General features: G+C 39.2%; 1 protein-coding gene across 1 annotated transcript; it reads left to right on the forward strand.

Moving 5' to 3' along the window:
* The first annotated feature begins 297 nt into the window (after positions 1-297).
* On the forward strand, positions 298-18044 carry ALG14 (ALG14, UDP-N-acetylglucosaminyltransferase subunit). Its single transcript, XM_017729861.1, has 5 exons — positions 298-467; positions 5027-5149; positions 11087-11174; positions 14555-14646; positions 17957-18044. Exons 1-4 carry the CDS (start codon positions 405-407, stop codon positions 14638-14640), a joined length of 360 nt encoding a protein of 119 aa, XP_017585350.1. The 5' UTR covers positions 298-404; the 3' UTR covers positions 14641-14646; positions 17957-18044.
* Positions 18045-22927: the final 4883 nt, after the last annotated feature.

Genomic DNA, 22927 nt, shown 5'->3' on the forward strand with positions numbered 1-22927 from the left:
TACAGTGTCACTCTTTGCCCGGTGTTCTGCACTGTGTACAGGAGATTAAACACAAATGTCAGATGCCTGTGTGACCCTGATTCAATCCCATTTCACTGGAAAACGTCCATCAATACCACTTCCGTGGGAGCTGAGTTCTTTCCATGTTACTTAAACAGTCTCAGCCATCCTCTGACTGAAGCCTTTACTCTCAGAAGATACTTTCACTGATAGCAGTAGTACCAATATGCTTTAAAATGAAAAGTGACTGATTCAGCTGAAGAAATGGAAAGCTACGAAATTTTTCACATACTAATTGCAGCTTTTGTTTAACAGGTGGGCACACAACAGAAATCCTGAGGTTACTTAGCTGTTTGTCAGAGTCATACTCTCCTAGACATTATGTTTTGGCGGACTCAGATAAGATGAGTGAAGCTAAAATACGTTCTTTTGAACAAAAAAGAGCTGAAACATACTCCAACTCCCAGGTAACTTGTTAAATATACTCATGTAAGAAAAATCTTAACATGACATTCTAATTCAAGGCAGTTTGGAAGTGGTTCTTTGGAAGGATATTTATATAATCAACAAGTGCGTTTGATTTTCTAGGTATTGATGATCACTTGCACTAAAGCTCAGCTAAGGGTGCCATTCTATGCAAACTGGTTCTAGAAATAAAATAAATAAACACTACTAATTAATGCTGTACTAAAGAGACACTGAAAATGCAAAGTAAATATACCTAAAACCAGCAAATGCCATTCTTGCTCCTAGTTTGCATTACCACCTTCCTTACTTTCTCTTAATAGCCTTTACCTCTTGTTTAACATGTTAATCCACTTAAAGTGATGAGAGAATGTAATTGTAGTGAAAGTGACTGTACAGGGAAGGCTCTCCCTTGCTCAAGAAAAACATGCTGAAAAGAAGTCTCATAATTTTGTAAATCAGCTAGCCATTAAAGTGTTACTTGTAGCTATAAGAGTACTGGGGGCAAAAATCTGGCAGAGGGGATTTTTTTTAAATTTGGCATTTCCCTCAGTGACACATAGTATTTTTTTTGAAAGAAATTATATATAAAAATATTTTATCTAAGAAAACCATAATTTAAATTGTATTGGCTTTGTGTGTTTCTAGACTGTGTCTTGGTTGTATTTCTAAAATAAATTATTAAACGTGTGTTTAAAAGGGATGCAAGGCCTCTAAATGTCAGCTTTCTGACTGATAACCTGAGCAAATGCTGAACTCCTAAAAATCCTGAAAAAATCATTAAAATATCTTGTTTATCTTTTTCTCAGATGTTTGCTTGCTTTCAACTAGTTTGCTGTATGATTAACAGACAGCACCGTAACTGCTGACCTAAAGTGGGATCTGACATCCAGTGAGATTAGTAGAGAGTATTAGTGGAATAAGTACAGTGGAAATGAATGTTGTGACTACAGAAATCGTAAGTTCTTTTGAGCAAATAGTACAACACACAGTAAATTAATTATTTACATGGTGTTGATTTCATATGGTGCACTTCCATTGTCGTCAGCAGCCCTATTGGGACAAAAGACTGTCGGACTCAGTACCAATGATTTTCAGAATAAACCCTTTTAATGTAAGGCAACTGCTGCTAAGGTGAAGAACAGGCTCACTTAGGAATGACATTTTTAAGTTTGTTCACCCCAGCTTTCACCTCTCATTGTGCACCGAGGATGGATGCTTAATAAAGTGACCAGAGGTATTTCCTGTTCAGAGAAATCTTGCTGGGTAAACAGCCATTCACGCAGTCATGTTTGCTTACCTGAAAAATTTCCAACCCTAAATTATTAGATTTCTTGAAGATACATATTTTCAATATTAAAAGGTTATGTGGTTTTCATAGTTCACTTGTTTTTGCTAAGCAGCTTCCCTTTTATAAACCCTCCAACTACTAACAGATCCTGTAGTTATATTTCCCCTCAGCGTTGAAAGCCAGAGGAACGCTTTTGGCTGCATGTGGGTTTGATGTCTGGATAACAGATGCTGATGATCCTTTGACCATTCTCTTTCTACTGAGAAAAACTTTTTAGAGTGAAAATGAAAGATAAATTTTGGAAAGTAAAGATCACATGCCTGTAACATATATTTGCTAACTTTCAGAGTGTGCTTTCACACACTCATACACCGTGTGTGTTCTGTTATTGGGGACACCGGAGATCACCAAACATTTAAAAATTATGTCTTAGCTTCTTACAGCTTTGCATAAATGAAAGGGAGAAGTCTGAATGCTTCAACATATGGTCATTCTCTTCCTCATCTTGTTAAGGAAGTAAAATTTTTCAGAACTAAGGACCAGATGGAAGACAAATTACAATGATGATGTAACAGAAAATCAGTGATGTAAGAGAAAATTAAACACACACACCTCCCCAAGTATTTTTCTTTTTCATCTGTGGTCTAGCTCCATTCTAACAGCTATTCAGGGAGAAGGAAAGAAAGCCAGAATGGGCATCTTGCTTACAAGAAGAAAAATGCTGCACCTTGACCCACTCACTCTCTTGAAAAAGAAATCAAAAATGCCTCCTATGAAAAGTCTCTGGTTCTGCTATCACTGACTTTTTTGTTGCCCCCCACCTTTAACCACAGCTATTCCACATGGATGCCCCCAGAGCTGTTACTCAGGGAACCTTCTGTGCTCCTACAGAACCTGTTTTCGCTGCTGTCAACATCCTCTAGCAGCAGAGAGACAACTTAGATTTGTTGACTGAAGAACACGAATTCCTATACCCCCATTGCTCATGTCTGAGATGAGCAACCAGATTAACTAACCTTTACATAAACCTCTTCTGACCATATGTTCTTTTCCATTTTATGTTTCATGAGAGGTACTATGCTAAGAAATATTTTTTCTCAGCATAAAAAAGAATTAAGTAAAGCCAGTTTCTTTGCAGTATATTCAGCTAAGCATATTATAATAATTCACAGCAGTTGCAGTTTCCCACCAGTTTTTCCTTGCATCCTTGCAAAACAACAATATTTACTAGGTAAAGGACTACATCACTGGTTTTGAAATTACATTATGGACTTGCCAGTTTGGAACATTTGTTTTCAAAGAAAAAAAAAATTCATCACTTACAAAGATGTAAAGAAAAAAAATGCAACAATATGACACCATAATAGATAGAGGAGAAATCTTTTTCTGGTATCAGACATATTATGCTGTATTCCAGCAAAATAGACAGGATGTACCTTTGTCTGGAACATTGACAGGACTTCATGAGGTGAGAGTCTGGGATTACAGAAGCATCTGGCAGTGGCTTTTAAACAAACAAACAACAACAACACCCCCCCAATCTTATTATTTAGGAGTTGTTTGATGTGTGGATTGAAGTCCTAACATGACATAAACACTGATGTGCAAAGTTTTCAGCATGTTTTTTGCAAAGTATAGATAAAATCAGCCTGATTTTTACTTGAATTCTATGAGTAAATTTCTACTTTGATACTGTTTGGAGTTCCTGCCAAGTTTTGCTGAAATTATTTGGGTTTTTTAATGATGGAGAAAATAATGTACAGTTTTTTTGTCAAATACTCTTTAACACCATTCTTACAGTGAAGGTTCATCTGAATAGTTCCACTGAGCCGTGATCTGCCTAAAACCACCTTACCATACCCATATTTCTTGCAGGGCTGAGTACTGCGCAAGGGTCTAAACTCCACTTACAGCATTTCTTTTTATTACCTGAACTCTTCCAAAGCTTTAAGAAACAGGGGCAGTGATAACCAGAAACCTGTTGAATAGGGAGCAGGGGGGATGTTTATTTTTCCATATTCTGTTGTCAGAGTAATGCAATCAGAGTTTCAACACCTACAAATAAAACATTAAAAAATCAGTTTGTAACACCTGTTAATGCCTTCCAGCTATTAAAGAAACATATCACAGTGAAACAGGATCATTTCTGTCAAGAAAATTAACATTCTGCATTTACAAGTGTTAGGAGTTTTTTTATTCTTTCCACCTTATATATTAAAAAAAAGTCCCAGTTATTGCTATTCAAAACAGATTTGTACTTACAGTTTGTACTTACTGTACAGCTTTTGTCATCTCTCAGGAGCACAAATCACCAGGACTAAGCTCTGACAATTAGCAATGTGCATTTGAAGTAACTGGGCAATTTTCAGTATTTAGAGTTTCTCACACCCAATGTAAGTTCTTCCTGAGTAGTAGTGATCTGGTGTCCCATGTGAACTGAGATAACAACTACTGTCCACATGTCAGCATCACTGAACACTGCACTGCAGCCACTACAGTTGTTTCATTTAATCTGTCAGCAGTGTCTGTCAGGAGGAGTGCCTTCTGACGTAGCAGTAATTCCTAGGGGCAGCTCCTCTGCATCGAGGTAAAGCCACCTGCGAGGAGGGCAGGCAGCCCAACAACTGCTCCCTGCTCCCAGAGTTTCAAGACAAAAAGACAACATCCTTGCTTTATTAATTTGGTACTTTTTACACACAGTGAATCGTCTTCACTTAGGAAAAGAACAAAGAAAGTTACTGCTTTACCTCTTTTTTATTTAATGATAAGATGTTCTTTCCTGTTTCTTTAGGCAAATATTTTGCGTTTTGAACATGCATCATGCATATCTTTTGAATACTCACTGAGTACTCCTTTAAAGGATGGTGAGAGTTGCTTTTCCGTTTTTAATAGCACTCCGCGGACATCGGCTGGGAAAAGCCGCTGCATTTCCCGCAGCGCAGCTCCCCGGGAGTTTCAGGGGCCGGAGGCCGCAGTGCGGCTCCGAGCGCCGCTGGTGCCCACGAGGTGCCGCACTCGCCCAACACTCCCGGCACAACTGCGGGGACTTGCCAGTGGCTTGGAGTAACCTGAGACGGGACTAAACAATAGCTACACAGTTCTGGTATTTCTCTGTACTTTTTATACTTTACTGTATGCTTTTTATACACAAACGTCTCCAAACTAGAGTAAAAAAAAAATTAAGAAAAGGTTGCTACAGACAGATTTAGAAAGAAGGAGCCACAGCATTCTCAGAAAAGTAACAGCTCCTCTCCTCGTGCTCTTTTCCAGTTCACCCTTGATCGCATTCCCAGAAGCCGTGAGGTTAGACAGTCTTGGATCTCCTCTGTGGTAACAACACTATACTCCATACTTTACTCTCTTCCTCTGACCTACAAACGGAAACCAGATTTGGTAGGTAAAGAAAATTGTAATTTATTGAGAACTTGCTAATCCCCATCATAAAAACACTTGGAATATCAACAAACCCATTGCAGACTGCATCTCATATGTATGCTTAGATTTGCAATTCACAGGAAAACTATTTTTAATGTTAAATTAAATAGTGCAGCAATACATCAAGAAAGAACAGGTTGCACTGCTGATGAATTAGAATAGCAAATACCAGTTTTCCCTCTCGAAGTTTGCAAGTAACATCAGAGAGTCACTCCCTTGTTATGCTGGTAGAGCTAGCAAAAACAAGATTGCTCCTTCCTGATAATATCTCTTCAGGATTGCAGCAGCACAAACTATGCCTGAAAGCCTGGTTATCCTGTTGGCTGGACTTGCTTCTAAAATGGTATGACCAGTCTGGCACAGACAGGTTCAGACCAGCACAAATATATACAGATTCAGTTCTTGTGCTTACATGGACTTTTGAGCTACAATGCATATTTATTTAGTCTTTGGCTGACTGACATTAATTATCTCATCTAATGACAAAAAGCATCACTGCTGAAGTAGCAACTCCTCAGCACTTTAGTAGCTTTTTCAAGCTGTTCAGAAAACTGCACTCTCATGCTAATTACATTTATTTTAAAATATTCCACACATTTAAACAAGGCAGAAGCATTCAGGATTGTCAGATGGTAGAACTACAATGGAGAGATTCAATCCATAAAGTTTTGTGTTAACATAAAAGGTAGTACACTGGTCTCCTAGATTTAAGTCTTAAAATTCTGTAAGAAAAAATTTGGTTACAGCTGGCTTCTCGCTAGAGTTGGTGTCATCTTAGGGAGTTAGTAATCTAAACTTGAAGGCTTTTTAAAAAGCATTATGTTAGCAGAACTTCAAATTCATATTTTATGAGTTTTAAAATATTTTAATGAAGCATGTAAAAACTAGTGCAGTTACAGGGTATTTTTCATAGTTTAGTAGTCACATCCATACATGCACAGAGGATACTTGTAAAGACACTTCTTAAAAATCCCTCTGTGAACTGTGTAACTAATTCTAAAGAGGCTTTTTAATGTTTGTGATATTTTGAATGTTGAGAGAGGCTGCTGTGAGTAATTTGATCTCATTTGCTTCAGTAGTACTGGTCAGTTCCTGTCAGATCAAAAGCTGCTTGCTTGCTGGAGTTTTCAAAGCAGTTTAGTGTGCAGAACAACAAAAGTAGCTTTTTCTGCAGTTACTGCTTTTCAAGCCTATTTCGAAAACTGGAGATAAAATTGGGAGAGGGGAGAAGGTGGCATATTCTTTCTGCAGTGATTTTGATTGGGGCAGAGGTGATAGTCAAGTTTGTTTACATGAGCAAACAGAAGAATGTGAGTAACATAATAATCACTTTGCTACACCATTGTGTTAGGTTAATGTATATTTATTTTTTTACTTATTACAAAAGAAATTGACTGGAAAAATATCACTGTGTAGCTTATTATAGGAAGCAGGAAGTTACTAATCTAATTCTACATTTTCTCTGTTTACCAAAGGAATTTAAAGTGACAGTGAGATTTACACATAGAATTATTAGAAATGGTGTTGGAGTTGTGAACTGTGACAAGCTATCAGAAGACTAACGTTTTTGAAGAACACTTGCCCTTGTAAAATTAAGGATACATTTTAGCAAGGTCTTTAAGCCCTTTGCAGTGTTTAAAGTAACCTCTGTCTCAAAATGAGATCCAAAGAGTCTTCATCCGTAGTTAAAGAGCTGCAGGGGAAGGCAACCCCAACTACTTTTTGTCAGGTGCAATTATCAACCACAATAGCAGCTGGCAGAAGCATCTCTGGCATTGTGGCAAATCGTGTACCAGTTGAAAGCTGCTTACATACTACTACTTGTGTGCATATCTTAGTTTAAGAGTTCTGTAAAATATAATAACTCAGAGAGCTGCAAAGATTTTAAAACGCTTATTTGAGGAGACTGATTCAGGGATTAAAATGCCTCACATTGCCAGTGAAAAGACTGTATGGTATGTGAAGCAACTGGTAGTTTTTAATTGCCTTTCAACAAAAATGTTTGCAGTGAATTGAAACTCACTCTACTCTTGGCAAAATGCAATGCTTAGTAATGTAAAGAACTAGAAAGGCTGGGACAAATGCTGGCATTCACAGGACTCATCTATAACTTTTGGCATGGAAATCAACAACCGAGTTTAGAAACAAGCACCATATTACATCATGCTGAGAGCTTTGTATTTTTAAACAGCAGAGCTTACAGAGGGTGCTGTACATTTTCAGTCTAGACACTGGTTTTATTTAACTGCAGGAGTCAAAGACAACTTTGAGTTGCTTCTTAGTCATTTGTATGTATGAGTGATGCCCAAATCCTTACCTGTGATTTCAGGCTTGTCAGAAGTATGTTTATAAAGGAATGACTGAAGTCTTCTCTAGGTACCCAAAATCTAGAGAAACACAGAAATGTTGGCAGTTGTCAAGAAATGCAGGAAAAGAGAAGTACTGCAAAGGGAGCCCAAAACCATTAGGTGCACAAAGGCAAGATTTGGAACAGATATGCTAGTTATGCCAACCTAAGCCTATCTGTGGAGTGCAAATAGCTGCAAAAGGGAAACAGCAAACCCAGCTGCACAGGAGTTACTTGATGTATGCTTTACTTGATGAGCACTTTTGTATCTCACACTGATCTGGCAAAGCTTCTTGGTTTACTTTCCATGAGAAATCAGTTCCATCTAACCTTTCTTCAAGACAGTAAGTTCAGAAAGAACAGAACGACTTCCTGGAGATCTTTGCTTTCTTGCAGGACTTGACCCACACTTGAAGTGGGCCTCCAGAGAGTTTTAGAAATATAAAAGTTAGCTTAGTTGTTCAGCTTGAGATCATCTTCAGGAGGCCCATTTCTGAGTTACAAGCATCTGCGCTCTGCAAAGTTAAGTCCCTTTAGAGACATTAAGCCAAGTAACAATTAAGATGTCAGAAGTCATCTGACATGACTTGGCTTCTGTAGCCAAGAGTTACAGAAATAACATGTCAGAGTGTTTTGCAGGTGAATGTGTGGTGGGCAGTTTTTACCATCTATCTGCCTTAGATAGGCTTCCTATACAGAGACCTAAAATTCCAGGGAAGGAAAGGCTTGTGCCAGCACACATTGCCTACACCTACCTTCCCCCAGAAAAGCTTTTAAAAGCATTTGTCAGCTGCAGCCAGACTTAACATGCAGTCTCAAAGATTGCAAATTCCTACCATGAAAACAGGCAGCTGGTCAGAGAAAAGAGACTTTTATTGTCTTCGTTGAGAGAAAGGCTAAGAAGAAACATAAAACCAGAACAAGATGTTATAAGATCTGTTATCTAGGAAAGGGTGCAAATCCTTCGTATTTACAGAAAAATTAGACAAGCTGCACAGATATTTTTTCCAAAGATAAAGAAAATTACTGCATCTTACACAGATTGTTTGATATACAAGAAGGACAAAACTAAAGTTACATCTTTCCTATAATACGCTTGAGGTCAGTCAGTAGATACAAGTTCAAAGGAAGCTGGCCTTCTCTTCTCTTGCTGCTTACTGAACCATTGTCCTTGGGCTAGTTTGCCAACCCTGAAGCTAGGTTTTCAGGTGATCTAGCCTTTTGTCTGGGTCATGATTATCCTGGTCATTCTGGCATACCTGAAAGCCAAACTGAAAACAAAGGATGTGCACCTGCCACACAGCAGAAGCTGCAAAATATTCTATCCATAGCTATAGATGTATCCAAGCCATAGATGGGTTATGTAACTGGGTCAGTGATTTGCTATCCTTTAATATAATTAAATTTCACCTAGAATTGTGCAGAAATGCTGCATAAAGTTCCATAGTAGATTGCACATTCTAGACCCTTAGGACCACACTTTTTTTCCTTTTCTGGGGACACTTCTCAACAGTTCCTACTGCCTCAGGGCAGTACAGAGCCTGAAATAAGTAGATATTTTCAGATGACTGCTACTTGGAAAAACCTGGGTTAAATCAGGCTAAGAAGATGGTCCTCCCACATTAGGGCCTCCTTCCTGTGGGAAGTCTGTAGTAAGTTTACTTTTGCACAGCAAGTACGTGCTCTGCTGTTGCTCCCTCCCCACCAGCTGTCAGTTGAATGAATCTCTCCTTTTTAAACTTCTTTCTAGAAGCCTGAAAGCTGCACAGCTCACCATGCTTGTAGCAATCTACCTATTCTTTTATGACTGCACATCACACATGCCTGGTCCCCTGACTGGTTAAACTGACTGAGGCGGCTTCTGGTTACAGAAGTGTTCACACAGTAAGCTAAATGAAAGGAGATCATTATTTCATTGAGCTAAGATTTTCCATTCTTTGTGCCCTGCCCAAAATATCTTAAGTTCATAACACTCTCACAAATTACTGTGACAAATAGTAAGTTATTGTCCCTTATATCACGGTTCTAATTGGAACTTTGTGGAAAGCTACAAAATCTGGGTGGTGGCGTTTTTTTCTCTATTCATTTTATAACAAGTGAACTTTGTATAATGCAATATTAGGACTAACTGCTGCATTCTTTTGTATGCTGAAGCTTTCCCCAGTGTTTATAATTCTTTTCGACCAGATTGACAGTATGTCTGATCTACTCTTGTGCTTCTAGGATCAAAACAGTCAAAATAAGCAAGAGTAAGAACACTGGATTAAGACCTCCAGTGATACAAATTGTTTCACCTAAAAAGAAACTAAAGTGAAAGCATCGAAATTTGTGTTTAACTTCTCAGTGTTGATGAAAATGAGTCTTATTCACCCCTCCTACCTTGTGTACAGCTACCCTTCAGCCACAATGCAGAATTACCCTGTGCTGAGCACAGATAAACATCTAAAGCTATTCCAATCAGCTGGTTCAAAGCCGAATTGTAGCTCTGCCCTTTCTGTGACTGCTCATTAGACGTGCCTATAGACACTCCTTTTCAGAGGGAGGACAGAAGTAGCAGTAAAGATGAACTGAGATCTTAGCTTAGATTTAAGGAGGCATTTTTAGACCTAAAAGAGTCTTAACTCATCAGCTATCAGGCTCATTATGAACCTAATGAACACCCTGGTCACACTTCCACATATGTTATAAAGCATAACAGTCTTGCTAAATCTAAGCACTGGTATGCAGATACAGACTGCCAACACCCCTAGGTTTTACACTTAGAAGATCTCGGAGATGTTTTATGTACATTTAAATGTCATGTGTAGTTAACCTAAAATACTGCTTTCAAATTGAAGTTAAACGAATGCCCGATTAATGAAAGACACACTGAGCTTTGCAATAAAAGGCTCATTTTAGGCTGCTATTAGTAACATACATGAGTATATTTGAAAGTCCTTGGATTTAATTTCTCCTTTCAAGTAGAAGCAGGCTACTAGAATAAGCAGTATGTAAAAATTATTTGTAAAGAGGCTCTAAAAGGTTGGATGGTATTTCTCATGGTGACCAAGATGATGTAGTCAGGTTCAGATTCAGCCAAGGTGATGTTGCTGAAAGCCAGATAGTACCTAGTGTTGTAGCTAGAGATGTAGTTTAGTAGCTACCATTTAATTTACTTGGCAAAGGCCTTTTACTGAATTCTTTTATGACCAACTTTTTCATCTACACTAAGTCAAATTTCCTCTACTTCCTACTAATTTGTCAGCAGCAATAAACCACATACCCACTCCATAGTAACATAGGCAGGGAGTTAGTTTATTCTCCACCCTGTATCTGCTTTGGTAATCTTGTTCTTTCTTAACCAACCTTCTACCCATCTCCCACGGTTTCTCAAAAGACTCAGTAGTTGTTTTGTTGGTCCCACTGACAGCCTGGGTTTTCTTGTAATGTTTTGATAACCAACACTAACATTTTCACAGACTTGAGCCTTAGTACCAGTCTCACAGCTGTCATTTATTATTATTTTTAATTGAACATTCTGTGTTTCTCATTTTACGTTTGGCAGCTAGGCTGGGAAGTATGCTGATGGAAACTGCCACTCCAAAGACCTTTTAATCCCAATGACAGACCTGTCACCTGGCATACAGGGGCAGTTAGGTAAGGTGCCTAAGGTTAGACTCCTTAGAAAAAATTAAAGCTTGCATGTTTCTTTAGACACCCAAATGAAGATTCTCAAACCTTCCTCACTAAGCCGTTGCCTAACTTCTGACACTCCTAATGACCCCAGTCATATCTTTTATTTTCATCAGTAAAGCCCTTGGGCATACCCACAAGCAGACCTGAGCTGTTTTAAGTCTTTACAGTGTCAAATAGCCACATGCACAGCTAAGCTCCTGTGCTCTGCTGGAATCCAGGAGCTTCCCTCACTACTTTGTATGTGGATGCTGATGCAAATCACATCAGCTGAGCCTCTTCCCTTGTCTCTTGCCCCTGAGGACAATGGGTTGGTAACTCTGGGTCAGGCCTAGAAGGCAGAAGTGACAATGCCTAATGCTGTTATGATTAAATCCTTACATCTAGTTCCTAGTGCTTTTGCAGAAGCTCTCCTTTTCTCCTATAGAAAAATCCACTAGGTAGGATTTTCCTTTCTCTCTCTCCCCAAACCTTTAGAAAGTGAGAGCTGCATAAAAGATGATGCTTCCCAATCTATTTCATTCTATGATGAAAGTAATACTCAGAAACAAATAGAACTCCAGCTGTGTAGTGTACTGATTTAAGTCCTTGCTCTTCCACTTCCCCACTCTGGCATTCACTAATCTTATTTATCCTGGTTAGGTAATCTGCCTGTAGGACCACACATGTCTCTGCTTGTTTTGAAGAGCACCTCATTTACTGGGTGTATTGTACAATAACAAGAGCTACTGTACCAGTGAGATCCAGAGGTGAAGAAGAAAGGTTTTCATGGCAGTGCTACAAGCTCAGCTGCTGACCAGCCCGAACACAAGCTGTTGCTGTAGGACACTGTAACTTCCTTCTTGCACCCCTGATGATTCAAGTGATTTAGACAGTAGAAGATAAAAGTGTAGTCAGGTATAATTCAGTTCTACCTTAATTGCCTGATTTACATCAGACTACACAGCTAGTTTTTTGGCATTTTTTTGTCCTACCTTGCATTCTGCAGGTAAGTTCAAACAGCAAATAGGGTGTGAAGTTTTAGCTGGTTTTATATGCAGGTTGTGGAGGAAAGTGAACTGGATAAGATCTTCACTCTTCAGAAAGAATAAACCAGTAGGTATTTAACAACCTTTCTATTGTTGAAACAGAACCTGAAATTCTTCTTTCTCCCCATCATTAGCAATAATAAGGAACTGTTGAAAAAGGTTCCTGCTTTTTTTAAACCGTAAAAAGTATTAACAGTTCTAAGTTAATTTTTCTTAAGGTTCAAAACTTGAATTTTCAGACATACTAAAGAGCAGGACTAGCAAAAGCTTCAATAACAACACTCCCTCTCAACATGCTTAAGTATTTGAGTGTGAAGTTTTTTAGACAGTAATATAGTATTAAAACCAAGCAAGTGCTGGTGAGCTCATGAGATGCTGTAATTTACACAGCAGAATACAAATCAATTCATTGCAGATTCTCTTCTTGTGCCACAGAAACAACCACCTCCCCCATTAAAACAAAAACCACACAAATGAAAACATTCATTATTCCTATAACATAGAAATACCTAATGGGGTTTTTTTCCTACATTGTTAAAAAGTAGGTATGTTGCATAGCAGTTTAAAAAGTAGGACTTGCATAGATATATATATTTCTATATCATTCAGTTAACTCAGCTTTGGTCTGTTTTGTATCACTCCACTTGCCTTTGCCTCTCTTAGTAGTTGTCTATCAGCACCACCTCCTATTCCCTTAGTCCTATCTCCAGTTGTTCAGCACTGTGGAGTAGGGAGCAACGCCAGAATGAAGGAGGTCCAAGCAGTGTCCTAAAGGTCCTCCAGGAGGTCACTCCATGCCTGGTAAGCAGCACAGTCTTCAGTTCACACATGCACATCCCAGCAGCAAACAGCATTGCCACACTCCCACCAGCCCCAGCCCCAGGGAGCAGGGCAATTTTTCTGCTCTTGACCAGGTGACAAAAGGCCAATCTCTGCAGAAGACATTAAGGAGAACAGCAGGTGTTGCCAGTTTCCTATGCAAAGCAAAACACAAATTAGTTTTCCACTTTCTACTAAGTTTAGGGGGACTTATGTTGTGCTCCTTTTGATTGTTATAATTTGAGAACATAAGTAGTACTTAAACACTTGTTCTTTAAAAGATACACAGCAATTGTATGTTTATGTACTAACAAGAAGAACTGCAAAGCATTTTTGGTGTAACCAGTGACATTTAATCCCAGTGAAGCTGCAAGCTCTGCTTTCAGTGTTTTCACTGGTAAATGTCACTCTGCTACAGTGCTGCATTCACCAACTCTAAAGTAGCTTTTATCAGCAGTGGTGCCATGTGCCAGTGTTCCCAGCAGTTCCCAGACTGCTGGCTTAGCTTATTTCCTTTCAACAGCTGTGAAAAATATCTGAAACACAAAGGCAAGAACTATTCCATTTTTATATAGAAGTGATTAATAGGAAATTAGATTTATAGAGTTGCTGAAGGTAAATGTTGTATTCTGATCCTTTACTTCTAAACTTCCAGTAATATACAGCTTGATTAGTTTATTGTCCTGTTTAAAGTTAGGTTTGATTGAATTGGAAGTGAATTTTAGTATGTAGGACTTAGGTTATAGACCTGACTGCGAGCCCAGGCAACCAGTGAGCCAATTTAACAGTGAGCTGGGCATTTCTTTGCATTAGAGGTGCATATAAATGGTGTAGAGAGACCTGGAGCACTGGCTTCTGGGACAATCCCTTACAGCTTCTTGGCAACAAAGTTGGAACCCCCAGTGACCCGGAAAGACCTTGGACAATTGCAGCTCAAGAGGTCACAAAAGTGACACAGAAATTGTCTTTGCCGCCTCTTTCCCCCTTTCTGCTGCCTCATTAAGGAAGGCTGAACTCAGAGATTTTCAGAGATGTATATTCTACAGGCAGCCTTGTAGCTAAAGTAAGTAGATACTGAGGGAAGTAGATAATTGTAAATAGATATTTGAGGGAAACACCCTCAATAGCTGTTTGACCTTGTAGAGGCCCTGGTCCCCTCTGGTCCAATAGATTCCTGCCTCTTCCCACAGCATACTGATGATTGCCATGGGGTTCAGTAGGAGATACTGGTATTCTGCTGGTGGGGAAAAGCAAAAGCCTTGGTCTTTTTGAGGTGTAAGACATCAATCATTCTCCAAAATTTACTTTTGAATAGTGTTTTGAAATTCACTAGTAGGAGTGCTCATCTTCTCATCTTTAAGGAAGGCTGTAGATGATTCAGTTCCTTTCCATCATCCTTTCTGGTTTGTGTGCTGGCGGAGCTGAACAGCAGCATTTCTAGTTTGCACATTCCCAAATGATTCCTCTTCTTTATAACGTACATATTTGTTTTCTCAGAAGTTTCCCCTGTATTCCTTGAAGAGTGTATGATGTTGGACTCCAAGCAGAAGGACCACTGGTCTCCCTTCCTGCTGGCAGTGTGAGAGGGAGTAAGTAGGACTGGTCAGACCAGATTTTTGGAGGGGAATTGCCGCTGCAATTGCAACTGCACCAGTTCTAGGTAGGACATGTCTGCAGACACGCACTGAAGATTAACTGAAGGTTAATCTTCAGTTCTGATTTACAGATCACAGGCCCCAGTTCAGATAGTGATCTATTTGTTTGTGGGCTTCAGCAGGTTAATAACAGTCTCTTTCAGGGGCCAGTTCCTGAATCTAAGCATTTTGGGATAGGAACACCTATAGTCAGAGTATTATGAGGATTTTGCATACAGAAATCCTATAGAGCCACATCTGCTTTGTCTTGTTTGAATTCATATGTGTGAAAGGGGAAAGAGCAGAAGACATGAGTTATGATCAGATCATGGTTTTTTTTAAAGATGCCAAGTCTATAATTTTCCTGGTCCTTTTTCCTGCATGCAAGTGCTTTTCCATGGATCAAAGGGCATCTGAGAAGCAGCTTACAAATGATAAACAGTCAGTAGAAGCTATAAACTGAGTACATCATATCAAAACCTGAATATAGGAGAGGTATTTTATTATGATTTTGATTGTTGCCTGTTTTGTACCTCAGCAAAGTAGTAACAGCAGCTCAGTGTGGCGTTTAGAGCTACATAGAGGTTCACTAATAGACCCATTTAGTGTTATTTCATTACATGATGTTTTGTGAGTACACTTAGTTTGGAATTCGTTGTGGCAATTACCTCTGTGTGTGCATCTAGACACAAAGATACCAAATACTGAAAGGACTGGAGCTGCTGGCCAGGCTTAATAAAGGGGAGAAGTACGATGAAGTGTATGGCTTGAGGGAGACCATGATTGTAAAAATTCAGCTTTTTATAAAACCTGTTATACAATTCTCAACTTCTGGGCTCAGTAGAATGTTAGGATGGCTACCTGATCTAAATCATATCCACAACTGGTGTTTTTTGTGTCAGACAGTGGAAAGTAAAGGACCAATGCTTGAGCTTTCATAGTAGATGGAGGCTAAAAGAATGCAGAGCCATTTAAGAAGGAAGACAGCTGGAAGGGTGCCTGAGAAGAGGGTTGCAAAGAGAGATGAACACCAGTGATCACAAAGAAAACTAGGGAAGAGGATGGGTGGGAGACATCTCGGAGGATTGGGTAGAGTGCAGACAGATTGATGGAAAACAATGGCAGTGAGGAAAGGACAGGAGAGAGGATGGCAATAGAACAGAAATGGCAATAGAACAGAAATGGCAATAGAACAGGTGGCAATAGAAGAGAAAGGGCTCAGGGAGCAGTGAAGATAAGACAGTATGTGTACTCCAGGTAGCTCTACTAAAGCAAAGGGGAAGTGGAGTTCCTGTTCAGCAGTGGTGCACATTTTTGTCTGTTCACTTAAAGCTGGATTTTGAATAGGAGATCAGTAGTTATACTGTACATTCAACTCACAAAAATAGTAAGTAGTAAATAATTTATTGGGGCTTTAGGTGCTTCTTATGCACTTGTCTGAAACAGCCCAGCTTCTGCAGGGATGCTGGTGGGTTTTGCCTGCAGACACAGGAGAACACATTGTTTCCTATGCCTTTATTTTCACTACAGTAACAAATGTTATTACAAATAGACATACCTAAACATGCCTTAAGTTACATGTCATGTAGTCGTGTACCAGTATTGCAGTCAACATTCCTGCAAATTAATTAAACTTTCCAGAAAATAAGACAAAATGCATCATTTAGTTCACAGATATGGAAAAGTTTCTTTGAAATGCAAAAAGGCAGCATGTGTGGTTGTTTTATGTCCTTACTCACCAAGCCAAACATATAAAAAACAGATCTTCATTCTCAGTAGATTGTAAAGTAGGATTTAAAGTCCCAGTGTGGATGTGCTTGAACTCAGGTTCAGAAGGAGGTTTGAAACCACAGTATATTGCTCTGATTTCAAAATTCAGGTATGCAAAGTTGATGCGTTTAGCTTCTGAGCTATAGAATACAAAAATAATACAAAATAAGTACACCATTGCAAGTTCCAAATTCAAGTATCTGTGAAGTTGATACCCTAAACTTTCAAGATTAAAACTGCATGCAGCATGTTACTTGTAAGGGACTTTGAGAAAACATCAGCAAAGTTGTGCATTAATAAATAGTTCAATTAAGATCAACAATAAAATCAGAACATTTTTAGAAACAGTATTACAGTCTGTTGATTGTGGTAAGAAAACACAGCATTGCAATTATCACATCCCCAAGCCTGATTTCTGGGGCTATGATCAAGGCAAAGCATGGGTGAGAGAATTTGGAACTCTGTAGCTCCAAAGCTGTTGCTTTTAAGTGAGGCTTCCCCTTTATCAGTGGGATCTTGCCATGAAGCAGGAAAGGAAATGTTCTGAACTGATTGTTATAGCCCTGAAGCAGAAACTCAGATTTTTTCCCTCACCAGTGTATCTTTTACAAGCTGGTGAACTTGGAACAAAAAAAAAAAGGGGTATAGGGCCATGCTTTTATAAAAGAACTCTTTATTGCCATGTAACCCCAGCTGTGCAGAAAAGTACTGATTACATGGTAGTATTTAAGTTTAGTGAGAAATTTCTTGCCTGAAATTAATTTTGATACCAAGTGGAGTGCCTAATATACCCTGGTTTAAATCTTTTACTTTTAAGCAGTCTGTTTTTCAGTTGAACAATGTCTAAAATTAAAAGAGTACATTGTTTTGTTGTTAACATTTATACATGAATTTGAGATCCTCTGCTCCAAGGACATGACATGTTTTTGCCAAAACACCTTCCTCCTGTATGCTTGTAACTGTCTCCTAGTGTTTATTAAAAATAAAAAATAAAACCCAGTCACACCTATCAGCTAATAGATTCTTGTGAAGGTCCTAATACATCAGCCCATTTTTGATCAACTCTGAAGTGTTTTGCTGACTTAAGCCAAGGTTTAAGAGGTTTATAAGTGGATCCCAGGTTTAATCCTAATTCAATTTCTTTGGCTTTATTATGTGCACAGATTTCATGACTGATACTGATACAACACAAAGCTGTGACTGAGAGTGGAAGCTGTTTTGGTTATATAACCATGAGTCAAGGAACATAGAAATAACCATGCCATCTCAGAGCTCTTTTCCTCCTTCATGACATGTAAAGAAATATGGTATTTTTGACAGCTACTTTGAAATAATATCTTTTGTTTGGCCCCCCCCCATTTTTTCAAATTCACCTGCCATTGCCGTTTTTGAAATATATTTTTTGTGTAATTTTAAATGAATATACACACTTCTAATTTTTTACTTTATGAAAATACTCATTATTTACTTTTGTAATGTGTTTCATTTCTTTCAGATATTGTGCAATGGACCAGGAACATGTGTTCCTGTCTGTTTATCTGCTTTTCTTCTTGGCCTTCTACGAATAAAGAGAACAATCATTGTGTATGTAGAGAGCATCTGCCGTGTGGAAACTTTATCCCTGTCTGGAAAGATTCTTTACTACTTTTCAGATTATTTCATTGTTCAGTGGCCTGATCTAAAGAAAAAATATCCCAAGTCAGTGTATCTTGGTAGAATAGTGTAACAACAGAAGAAAAGCTAAGCTTTACCTAAAATAGACTCTGTAAGCTCCTCACTCACATTCCTGTAGTAATTTATTTTCAAGAATTCCTGTTACAAAATTAGGCTGGTACTGAAAAATGAGACAATAAAGATTTCTCTACATTTCAGTAAAATTTTTGTGTAGTTGTATTTATTGCTATCATGTAGGTGTGTTCACCAATAACCCATAGTGGCTCTAAGTCTATGCTGCCTCTGTTTTCATCTAGTTTTCCTGCTATATGAATGGTAATTTTTGTCTACAAATAAATATGGGAATTTGTATGAATGTAGCATTTCCTGTAAGGAAACTTTGTGTCATTTAAAAAATTGTAAGCAACAAAGTCTTTTCTAGCACAACAGGCTTTATTTCCTTTATGCTAGCAGTGAAGTCCCTTGTGAATCCTTCGAGTATAAAGGAAACAGTTATATTAAGTTGGCTTCATGACAGTTTGTACTTTGTAGTCTTCCAAAACCCGCAGAGCATTTAACTGGTATTATTTTTCCTCTGGTCTTGTCAAAGCTGTCCTTATGATCTGTTGTGCACCTTTTGAAAATTGTTGCTCACTTCTTAAGATAAATAAAAGAGTGGCAAGTGTCATGCTACAGGCACAATACTTACCAATTTAAGAGGTAGTTTCTTCAAAGCTTATGTACAAAAAGCCATACCAAATCTACATCAGAGCAAAACTGTCAGCTGGGGAAATTGAATTGGTTCAAGCTCTAAAATAGAGAAAAAAAAATCAGTAATAAGGGAAGGAACAGAGTTTCCCTCTTTTTCTGATACAGTGAATTTGACTTTCAGTATATCCTGTTTTCTCATTTCAAGGACCTTACTTTCAACAGTACAATATACACTTAAGACTTTGCCATGAAAAATGGTATCCTGTACATTGGAACAACTTTTAAAAGGTATTTTGTTGGCAGTAAGTGTGTGAAAGCATACTCCAGCATTTCACATTCATCTGGCAAAATGTAATTCTACAACTATCCCACCTATAAAGCAATATAAACACATCTGTCATCTGTACACACACAGAGCTATGTGGCTGGCTACAGAAACATAAACAAAGAAAAAAGCTCAAAGAGGAGTAGAAACGCCCTCGAGAGTGCACAGCCTGACTGGTGAAGCCAAGAGCAGCTCCTCACGCTGCCGCTGGAGGAGACTCTCGGAAGCCTTTTCCTCAGCGTCAGATGTCAAAACATTGCAGCAGCTATTCTGGTAGGGAATGGGGATGGAATTTAGCTCAGCAGAAACAATGGTTCCTGCTGTTAGGAAACAAGAGTCCGGAGGAATAGGCTGCTTTATGCAGAAAATCATTCTAAATCATCAGAAAACATTGTGCAGAAAACTACCGTCCCAATATTGCAAGGCCCTGTGTGGGCCTGTGGGGAAGCCAGCTGTTATAACCTGTCCAACAGGCTTAATAATCCTCAGCATAAGCAGAGGCCCTTGATGTGGTCACATGTGAGTTCAGAACAGGGAGTTTTTGTGGGTTTTAACCAAGATTATGTCTGAAATTAGAGAGCCGTTAATAGGTTAAGGCTATGTGAGAAGGACTTTGTGCAGCACATACTGAGGTCCTTGAAAATGACTTGGTTGAAGTAAATCTGATGTGTCCAAGGGCTTTTTTTCCCCCTGAATCAGAGTGAGGACTATCTTATGACTTTCTGCACAGTTGCAGATAGCTTGATAAGTTGGAGATACACTGGACTTTATTATGGCGACTGGTAATTTGTTTTACATCAGTGCTTTCTCTCCTGAATCTTGCTTTCTGTTTTGCAAGGGAACTAGAGTAGAGGGGGAGAGGACAGAGGCAGCCTCTTGCTCTGCTGCGGGTGCGGGGTGACGGCGCAGGATCAGTGCCCCGCGGCCGGGAGAAGCAGGGAGGAGCAGGGCGGGGGATGCGCTCCCGCTCCTCCCGCAGCGCCTCCCGCGCTCAGCAGCCCGGCCCGGCCGCGCCTCGGCGCCAGCACCGCCCGCGCTGCCCCTGCTCGGAGCAGGGCAGGGGCACCCGCCCGCACCCTGCTCGGGATTCCTACCGCAGCGAAAGCATCTCTGGCTGCTCTGTTACTCCCTCAGAGCCCTGCCCAGGGCAGGATTTGGGGTTTTGGTGTGCTTTCCAACTGCGGGTTCATAAACTTTGTGAGTCTGCCTTTGAACGCTGTGGAGTTCCAGGAATTTTCTTTCACCTGTCACCTGCATGGCAATGACTACTGCTAAAAGAAAGAACTTGCCTGTTCAGACTTGTCACCTCCCATATAAACACTCTGAAGGTAACAGTAGATTTCTTTACAAGAGGCTGTCCTGAAAATCTGAATTGCTCCAGGCCAACTGATGTAGAAGAGTCTCATTTTCAAGGATTTGGGAAGACTTTTCCCACTTCTCTTCACTGCCAGCCTTCTGGGAGAACAAAGCTAAGAGTATCTCAGCCTGTGTTCCCCCAACAGCACATTCTTTGCTCTGGTCAACGTGGGAAACACAGGTTAAAATAGCACATACAAAGTGGTTTCAAATCCAGATTGTTGGCTATGAGAGTGTGGGACACTACCTATTCCCTGGTACTGCTATTTTCCTTACTGGCTCAAGTGCCTACTTGAGTTAAGGGCATTTACTTTTCAGCTGTTTATAATTAGTTCTAGCAAGTGAAAACTTGGATTAGAAGTGACCCAGAAGTCTGTGAAGTTGAAGCAGGTAGAACTGCTCTGGAGAGCTCAGAAATGGGAAGATCACAGCCTAACTCTGACCAAAGCCCTCAACAAAATACTGCATGACAGCCTTAGGAGACAGTTCAGAAAAAAGACTTCTGGCTCAAATTCTCTTAAAGGAAGTTTTGTTATCAACCAGAGCGACCTTTCCTTGAAGAGATTATCTCAAATAACTGCTAGTTCTCTCCAAAAGCACAGTGGAGCTGAAGTAAACTAGCATTTTGTTATTGAGAAGCTCTTTCTTATCTTTTGTTTTTAGAAGGTGGGTACGACCAAACAGTCTATTGTTCTAGGGGAAAACTGCATTCTTCCTCTCCCAGCACAGAACAGAAAACAGCCCTCCCAGGGTCTAGCAATCGACTTAAAGGTCGCTGACTGGATTCCTTAAGTTTAGATTCTTGGGGTTTGCTATGTCTCATTTTTTCTCTTAAATATTAATATTATGTCAAACACGTTTGCATTACATACAAGGAATGTTTGATATGAAATACATTACCTCTTTTTCTCCATTTCCAAAAGAGGAAACCATAATACCTTATATTTAAAGCAAAATGAAGAAGTATATTCTTAAAGAAAGCAAATATGACTTTATGGAAATATCATCATCAAAATTGGCAAAGATTTTCAAAGAGAACAGAAGGCATCCAGAAATTCTTTCCCTGAGTCCTAGCATGAAAGCCAAATTCTAAATGAGTTTTAGTTATCAGATTGTTTTATCTAGATATGCATTAGCTGACAAATATTAAATATTCAGAGTTGCTTCTCTTTGGACCTGGTTGTCTCCTAGTAGAGAGTATGTAATGTACATTAAAGACAGGTTAATTTTATTTCTAAAGAGGAGGAAGAGAAGGTAAAAGAGGAGCACCAGTTAGAAATAAAATAACTATGTAAGAAAAAGGTTGACTCTTGATAAAAACAGCTTAAGAGAGTATTTCTATGTTGTACCAGAAGAAAGCTAAACAGACTGATCTGAAAGCTTAACAGACTGATCTACTTTCAGCCAATGATTCAAGTTGCTACAACTCAGCCATGGCCATTCCAATAAAGTTATGCTGTTCTGTTTCATTTTGCAAGACATTAAGGATTTCTGGGAACAGTAGTCAAAGTCTCAGGAACAACTTCCGAAGTTGTACTCACATAATTCTTTAGATACCTGTTTTTCTATGCAAAAACATCCTGTCATAACAAAGGACAGTTAATACCTTGAAATAAAAGGCTGTATACAAATAGCACATAGATTATTTTAAACATACAAATGCAAGTCATGTTTGTAAAGCAAAGAGATCCTCTTAAATCTGTGCAAGGGACTCTAGAGCATATCCAGACCCAAAGTGAACACCTTTTCCAACCTCATTTTCACCTCCAGATGAGCTTATCAGTGTGCCTTAGCCAATGTGCAATCACAGACTGCATCCAAGCAGCAGCCAGTTTCCCTGGGACAGGAGAGAAAGTAGGATGCCTACAGGGAAGAATAGCTCAGAGGGAGTTAGTGGCACTTGCACAAAAATCTTTACTTTGTTTAGTGCCAAGTGGCACCATCCAACTGAAGACATTTTTGCCCCACACTTCAGTCCTTGGCAAACAGCACAAAAGACTCACTGACACCATTTCTTTCTAGCTACTGTGCCTCTTACATCTTCTTAATGGAAATGAAGGCTTCTAACAGACCCTCAGGTTGCTCGCAGCACAAACTGAGCTCTAGACCTTTCTGAAACTTGAATTTGACTTTTTCCAATGACCATACTTCCTGATAGTGTAATGGTAGTCTCATGACCAGTATTGTTGAAATCAATAGGAAGTACTCAGAGGCAGAGGTCATCTTGCATAAGCTGCTTGGTAACAACCAGAATTTTGCACAAGAATTCAAGAAAACCAGTAGCTCTCACAGTAACAGCTTTGGACAACATTTTTCCTCTGCATTGCTGTTTCATGCTGCAATGGCAATGGAGAAGGAAATGAAAGTGGCATATGATACATGAAGATGGACCTTTGTTGACATACTGCTTTACACTCAGGT

This window comes from Corvus brachyrhynchos, unplaced genomic scaffold (assembly GCF_000691975.1).
Source record: "Corvus brachyrhynchos isolate BGI_N302 unplaced genomic scaffold, ASM69197v1 scaffold101, whole genome shotgun sequence".
Taxonomy (NCBI): Eukaryota; Metazoa; Chordata; class Aves; order Passeriformes; family Corvidae; genus Corvus; species Corvus brachyrhynchos.

Bases quoted from the DNA above. Each gene is read 5' to 3' on its own strand.
- ALG14 (XM_017729861.1), top strand. From the start codon at position 405: ATGAGTGAAGCTAAAATACGTTCTTTTGAACAAAAAAGAGCTGAAACA. The intron at 5,150-11,086 runs GTAGGTAAAGAA...TTTGGCAGCTAG, and splicing joins ACAAACGGAAACCAGATTTG to GCTGGGAAGTATGCTGATGG. The intron at 11,175-14,554 runs GTAAGGTGCCTA...TTGTTTTCTCAG, and splicing joins TGGCATACAGGGGCAGTTAG to AAGTTTCCCCTGTATTCCTT.